Source organism: Pteropus alecto, unplaced genomic scaffold, assembly GCF_000325575.1.
Source record: "Pteropus alecto unplaced genomic scaffold, ASM32557v1 scaffold479, whole genome shotgun sequence".
NCBI classification, from domain to species: Eukaryota; Metazoa; Chordata; class Mammalia; order Chiroptera; family Pteropodidae; genus Pteropus; species Pteropus alecto.
Window position 1 is genome coordinate 638,320 of NW_006492031.1, and position 8,198 is coordinate 646,517.

The window sequence follows — 8,198 nt, forward strand, 5'->3', positions numbered from 1 at the left end:
ATGTAATGTTGATGTTTTAATTTGTATATGAACTCTTAATTTACCAAGTGCCTACTCATCTGTATTTTATATAATTCTTATGACTATCTTATAAGATAAGAAAGGCAGAATTATTATCCCAATTTTACTAATGAGAAAACTGAGTAGCAAAGGATAGAGTGAGTTTCCAAGTCACAAAGCTAATTATAAATAGTGTCAAGACTCTGGAGTCAGATCTTCTGACTCCAAGGACAGTGCTATTTACCCTACCCTGTTACTCCCCGTATTAGGAATGCTTACCTCTATCTCTGACCACAGATATCTTACTATGTTTTTGTTTCCGATGTTCCTACCAACCTTGTAACACTGATTTAACTGAGTTAAAACCAAAAGTAGGGTGAAAGAGGTGGGGAAATAATCTCATGTGACTACTGTATTCTGATCATGAATTAAAACCTTGTGTGTCTTGGGTATAATAAAGCTAATATCAGATCTTTTTAGCATTTTCCCCTCTCTGGTTTGTAGGAAACTGCTCAGCTTTCTTAATAAAATCAAACCTAAATCCTCCAGGTGTGGTGGTGGAGACAAGATTTTCCACATGGAAAACTGGGCCCTAGTCTCACCTCTGTAATTCCCTTTCCTCTTGGTTTCTTTTGCTCTTTGTTCCTTCCTCGATTGAGGAACTTGTATCCCATATTTGCCCCCTTTTTGGAAAGAATTTATTCTTGGCTCTTCCATAAAATCTTTATATTGTAGCTAACAAGACTAGGCTGGAATATTCAAACAAAGCATCACTGAAAAAGTTGAGTTAACAGCTGACATACAACTAGATGTTTTTGTTATGCCTTCTCCAGGGCCCAGGAACTGCTGGCCTACTCCCATCTGTTGCCAAGGAACATGTACTTAGATCTCTGCCCTTCTTGATGATGGTACCCAAGAAAACACTTTCTACAAATTGACTTCATAATCTTTGTAGTGTCTTCTTGTCTAGGTTCTGTTTTCCTCTCTAAGCCTATTCTTCTGTAATGATCAACAGCAGGCATGGTGGCCATCTTTGGGAGAATTTCCTATCCACAAGGATATAGTTTTACTGTGACCTCAAAAGGGCAATCATATCAGATCACATATTCCACAATATTTATCAGATAGATAGGTAGAATATTAGAATAGGACATTTGAAAGATTGAGTATAGCCATATCAATTACCAGTAGTTTTGTAAAAGTTCGTAGTTCAGATGCTAGTGGCTTAAGCTGACACTGTCTTTTTATCGTTCTAGGTATCATGAACTGATCACAAAATATGGAAAGTTGGAGCCTTTGGCAGAAGTGGATCTAAGACCCCAGAGCAGTGCAAGAGTAGAAGTCCACTATAACGATCAGGTGGAAGAAATGAGCATTCGTCTTGACCAAACAGTTGCAGAACTAAAAAAACAATTAAAAACTCTAGTGCAATTACCCACAAGCAACATGCTTCTCTACTATTTTGACCATGAAGCACCCTTTGGCCCAGAGGAAATGAAGTACAGCTCTCGGGCACTGCATTCCTTTGGCATTAGGGATGGAGATAAAATTTATGTGGAATCCAAAACAAAATAACCTCTATGAGTCTTGTAAAAACACACACATAAATTGCAGGGCATTTATTTCCATGTGGTTTTTTTTAGAAGGGAGAAGATCGTTTTTGTTTTGATTTATTTTATTTAGGTTTGGCAGGGATGATGGTGTATATTTTTCCCCCTAGAATGAGTAAGGGGCTGTTTTTGGTATTTTTTTACCAAGATTTCTTCAGCTTAGCCAGCAGAATTGGCCTCATCTCCAGTCCATGTGCCCCCTCTCATGAAAGATAAGTAAAAAAATCACCATCTTCTTTTTGTATTCCCTGGGCTTTGTCTACTGCTTAGTTATTACCATTTAGGTATACTTGTGAAGATAGCATGACCAGTATACCCCTTTCAGAAGGGTATCTTATAGTATTTAAATCAGGAAACAAGGATCTTTACAGGCAGAGCCAGCTCTTTTCTTTCTCTTTCAGTTCCTCTTTTTCCTTCCCTCTCCCTCCTTTTCTTTTCTTTTTTTTTTATTGTGTGTGTGTGTGTGTGTGTGTTCAGTTTTTCATTTTGACTTGTGTCAGCACATGTTTTACTAATAGTTTTATTCTTTCCATAATTCTTATTTCTCATATTGGCTGATTTTTTCTTTAATTTCTCTCTTTTGAAATAATTTAAAGTGTTTTATGCATTTTTCAACCTGATTCTGATCTCAGGTACTCAATTAGAACCTATAACTCTGTTAGGATCTTGAATTAGAGTAGATGGAGAGCTACAACTCCAGGAAAACTTACTGTTATTCTGGAAGCACAGGCAAAGCAGTCTGATTTCTTTGTATGTAACTATCTCAGTTTTAATGTTCCTCATACATTATATCAACCATTACTTCCATAACATAAAATATATCAGATTCTAGAGTTCTTTTATTTTTTGCTTATTGAATGTATTTCCTCACATCTATCATTTTCATTACATTGGGAATAGAGGCCTGAATTTATGAAGAATCCAAAAAGTAATGGATATATGTGCCAGGAGAGTTGAGAATTAGCTAATAAACTATCTGTAGTGTGTGTGAAGGAGTAGAGTGGGGAGAATATTGGAAAAGAGTGTTGATTTTCCTGCCTGTGTCACCATTTGAAGCTCTTGTTCTTGCACTTTGTATTAAAAATAGGAAGTTTTAATCAAAGGGAGCTTTGATTCCCAGTTCTTCCTGAGATTTTGTGATGTCATAATTGAACTATTCTTTTTATTTTATATTCAATTTAGTTGCCCCTACAGAAGAACAACTCTATGAGTAAAGTATAAGTGTCAAAACCAGAATTGCCTCCAAGTCATATTTTTTTCAGAAGCACATTTTAAAAAATACTAGTTCCTTACCTGCTCTGAAATCTTTTTTGTTTGTTCTTCTATTCCTTTGTTAATCAGTGCAATCCCTTTCTTTAATGTATGACTGTCTTGGTCCACCATGTTTACAGATGGGAGACTTGAGAAAGACTTAGCATAACTGGGGCAGAAGGTATGCACAGGAAGTATTTTTCAAAGAATATAATCATTATCTGATTGTGTTTGACCTTTGGACCTTTTTATATGATTTTACTGCTCCTACAATTTTTTAAATTTCCTATGAAATTTTTAGGTGACTTACAAACTCTTCATGTATATGGTGTTGTGTTTATTATTGCTACTTTAAAATTTTCCCTATGCCATAATAGCAGATGTTTATTCTCTTAATGTACTTCAGGATCAGTATTTGTAAAGCCTTTGACCCAGAACTACTGAGTCAAATCTACATTCACTGTAACATTAAAGGTGGAAACCAAAGGGTTCGAGAAAGATGAATGAGGCCTATTCTTTGCTGCAGACTTTATCTTTTAAATTCATAGAAATGAGCAGTGGCAATCTAAACTAGATATATACAAAAATTATTTTGTAATCACATTTTTCTGACATATTTTCAGAAGTGGGAAAAAAGTGTGGCCACAGTGTCATGAAGATTAAAACTGTGGGTGCTTTGTGTATGTGTGCATAAGTACAGACGAGTTTGAAAGAGAAACAGTGTAATGGAGCCCATTGCTTTTATCGGCCTGGGAAACAGATGCACTCTTATTTTTTGATGTTGTATGATCCCTGACTGTCCCACAGCAGAAAGCAGAACAGACACTTATGTTATGTTTTAATTGTAAGTGGAATGGTCACAATTAATAAGATATTTTATATATGACAAAGTTTTATGAAATGCTTTTTTTTACTATTAGAGACCTGTACTTTCTCTTATTACAGAACAATGTCCATCAACTGCAGACATAATTCTTCTATTATACAGTTGCATGTCAGGGGAACTTCTCATTTAATTCCATGGACATGGGTATTTTTAGAGGATTATAATTGATGATTATAATAATTACTGAATAATTTTTGATTGAGACAAACTAATACAATTACCAGTCTTTTAGAAGTCAATTAGAAAAGCTATTTGAGCATTCATACTTGTAGATTTATTTGGGTGGCTGAGTAAAGATGCTGCTTCTGAAATAAAATTGGTGCTGTGTAGATACTTTTAACCAAAATTATTTTTATAACAGGCCAAGGAGAAGATGAGAAGAGTCCATGGACCTTTGAGTCTACAAGTTATGCATAATTGATTGCTATAGCTTAGCTGTATTTTAATATTGACTTCATTCAGATTCAGCGAGAGCATATTATTGACATTTAAGAGGCAGAATGCTGTCATAGCCAGTATTACATATTTATTGCTATAGGCACAGTGTATAGAACATATCTTTTCTAAAATAGAATTATTTTTAGTTATGGAAAAGAAAAGGAGTAATAAAGAAAGCCAAATCAAAACCAAGGGATCCTTTCTACATGTGAGCATGTAACTCCTGAAGCCACATTAGAAATCAATTTTCTAATTTTAATTGTTGAAATATCCCAGAATGCTTTAAAGAAAAAAGAAGTTCAGAGTTGTATACCTTTTTTATTATTAAAAGTTTCTATTGTTTCTGTAACCTATTGCCACATTGCAATAAATACATTAAAAAGCAGCAGATATTATATAACCTCTTGTTTCTTTAAAACCTTTTGATGAAAAACATCCCCAAACATGAGCTATTTGTAATGGAGCCTAATGTTATGACGCTATGTTTTAACATTTTGTTTACTTAAAAAAAATTAAAGTTCAATTCTAACCACATGTTTTAGCTATGTTGCTAAATCAACAATGTTATGAGCAGAGAACACGTGTTGCACAAGGAACTGATCACTAATGAGGCACACTGGTAATGCTTTTACTAATGCACATGTGAGTGTGGCTTGCTACATAAAAAACAGGACTACAGAATAATAGATTGTTCTAAGCAATGTCATTTCTGTTTATGAATTTATTTTCTCCTTCATTTAATGTTAGAATTAATTGCAAACAAACCGCTTTAAAAAACACCCAGAAGCTATCTGTGTTACCAGATGTGTTGTGAACACTCTATTTTCCATAGGTGCTTCCTTAAGATATATGTCCATTGTAATGATGGAGAGAAACTCACTGGACCTATACTTGCCAGTTGTCTCCTGCAGTATACATCTTGACAACACAATTCCAGAAAAAAATCAAAACACAAAGAGAAAGCAGACTTGGATTTTTAATTTTTTAAAAAAGATTCTGTGTGTGTGTGTGTGTGTGTGTGTGTGTGCAGTGCAAAGAATAGACCTTCATGCTTAAATTATATTCCAAAAAATATATATATATTTGGAATATAATTTAAGCATGAAGGTCTATTCTTTGCACTGCACACACACACACACACACACACACACACAGAATCTTTTTTAAAAAATTAAAAATCCAAGTCTGCTTTCTCTTTGTGTTTTGATTTTTTTCTGGAATTGTGTTGTCAAGATGTATGTTTATTTTTATATAGCTAAAAATCAACATCAAGGCTGTTATTGAGTCCTCTGGGGAATTGACCTAAGCTGGTAAGGGTTTCACCATCTTAACAAACTTAATCGGAATTTTGTTGAAGTTAGAAATGAAAACTGGAAAACAAAGATTCATAAGAAATGTGTTATTGCTTTTGTTTTAGCAAAGTTTTATACTTCTAACATGCTCTCGATACTCCATTTTTATCTTTTTAAGGAGAAAAATCTTTGAGGTATTTGACATCTCCTTTTTTGAGTAAGAATGCAAAACTCATTTTGGTGAATTAAAAATTTGTGACACTTTTTTCCTTTGAAAAATAATTTTTATAAGAATTAGAATTTGGGACACTTGAATCCTACCTGCTTATCAATAATTTCTTGGTAAACCGTTATGAATTAACCTTGTACCAAGAATTAAGGACCAAGAATTGTACTTTATTTCTGTGTTTAAAGAAAGAGCCTACTAACTTTTCTTAACGCTTCAGAAGTGCATAAGTGTGATCTGTCTAAAAAAATTTCTACCTCATTCAAATTTTGAAGAACTGTAATTTTAACTTCTGTGCTAAATTCTATTTAATTAGTATTTATTGTGAGCTTCTCTGAGCACTTGCAAGTATTTTGTCTATGTGCAAGGTAGACATATATCAAGACATCAATACCCATAGGACTGAAAAATGCTGTGACTTTTATATTAGAATGTTTATAAAACAAGAAAGTTAACCTTTAAAATCATATTTTTCTTTCTAATTCTTCTCTGAAAAAAAAAACTATGTTTTCGAACTTAGACTTAGAACTTTAGAGTTCATTCTAGCCAGATACATTTTAAAATATATATACATCATTATAGATATTAACATCAGTCATTTCATCTACTTTTAAGTTTTCCATGTAATTAATATTTAAGAATTGAGTTAATCTATGAAATGAATAACATGCCATACTATATCTCTTTTATATATAAGAATTTCTGATTCCTTCAAAAATTTGAGAGTAACATTGGGAATGTTTAGCTTTTTTTAACAAACTGATCTATTAAATTGTTCAAATTCATATATTTGCCTGTATATAAATATAATGAATGTATAAACATATTCTTATGCTAGCTTCCTACCTCACTCTAAACTAAAAACAACATAACATTGGAGTTCCGCATTATTCTGCCAAGTCAGTGACATTTTACAGCTTTATTTTAAAACACTGAAACAGTAACCTAAATAATAATTGAGCCTAATAAATAGAAATTAAACTATAATAAAGAAAGGAAATAAGTTATCTTTAAATAGGTAAACTAAAAATTGCTGATAATAGTTTAATTCTTTCAATTGGCTGGGGAATCCATGTACTTGACAGCTATACTGTGGTGCTTGCTGCTAAAGTTCTCCATAACCCTCCCCCACCCACACACATACACCTTTATTGTTATCTTCTATATTTCACTAAAATGAGATGTTCCTCAATATTCATTTACTAAATCACTGATGTGGCCGATGGCTCTACAACTAAATTGGAATTTGTCCTCCTGTCATTTCCATAACTGTGAAATTGTGGTTGGTATATATCTATCATCCTTCTGTTCCTCTGAAATGCCATGTTGGACACTTGTGATGGGTGCTATTGACAAGAATAAATGAACCAGTAATATGATGCCAGAAAATATAATTTGGTTTTTAACCTGAGAACATTCTGAAACCTTAAAACTTTGTTTCATTAAACAGCCCAAGATGAGAGAAGTCACTCAGTTCCAACATAGACTTTCATCAAGGAGGTGTCAATGTTCAAGTGAACTTAAAATTGGTATTTATAGAGTAAAAAATCTAACGGAGCCTGTATCCAAGTTTTTACTATGGGAAAGGATGAGGCTGTCACTGCTATTGGTTCTCCATAATTTTCAAGAGAGAGCCTTGTGAAGAATATAAATATTATTTACAAAACAGAGGAAATAGGTTATCTATTATGGTCTGCAAGATATAGATCTGCCAAAAATATATATATATATATATAATGCAATTTCAGTTTGAGTTTTTCATTGACTTCATCCTTGAATGCTTCTTAGTCACTATATGTAATATAATTAAGGTGTTAAATAAGAATGGGAATAGGAGGCAGGCATGAAAGAATACAGAGTAAAAAGGAAAAAGTATTTTCTGATATGTCCGATACATTAGAGGGCAGATGTAAGCTTTAATCCACTACTGGTTATACAACTAGGACATTATGAATTGCTTTGGTTGTGTGAAAATTTTGATTCAAATTTTAATTTATTTACAAAAAGAAGTCTTTAAAAATTTAAGTTTAATTTTAAATAGAAAACGTTTCAAAAGTCAATATAAAGAAGATATACATTTAAAAATTTTATTCAAACATTTGTACAACATCTTTTATGAGTTTCTTGTGTGGATTTCCAGAACTTAAACAAATAATAGCAAATTGGAACATTTTCTTTTCATCCCTCTTCTATACAACAAAGTTAATATGTTATAGACTATCATGCACCTTGCTTTTTTTTTTGATGTAAAGGTATTTTGGAGCTCTCTCTACTGCAGTACATAAAGAATCACCTTATCTTTTGTTTACAGTATAATATCCTAGATATAGGGCATTTGATCCTTTTTATTATTCACTTTGTTTATTCCTTTATTTATTCTATTTAATATACTTCTCATCTCAGATAATGTGTTCTTCATTTCAGACTGGTTCCCTTTTATAATTTCCATTTCCATTTTTATGTTTTTTATCTCTTTGTTGAAGTTCTCACTGAAT

General features: G+C 32.6%; 1 protein-coding gene across 2 annotated transcripts in view; it reads left to right on the forward strand.

Moving 5' to 3' along the window:
- The window catches only part of TBCEL (tubulin folding cofactor E like), a 69,581-nt gene extending 64,862 nt beyond the window's left edge, over nt 1-4,719 (forward strand). For both annotated transcript variants that reach the window (XM_006925243.3, XM_015599444.2), the window contains exon 8: nt 1,257-4,719. In XM_006925243.3, coding sequence (XP_006925305.1) covers nt 1,257-1,575 — 319 coding nt within the window. In that variant the 3' untranslated portion in view covers nt 1,576-4,719. The remainder of the gene's footprint in view (nt 1-1,256) is intronic.
- Nucleotides 4,720-8,198: the final 3,479 nt, after the last annotated feature.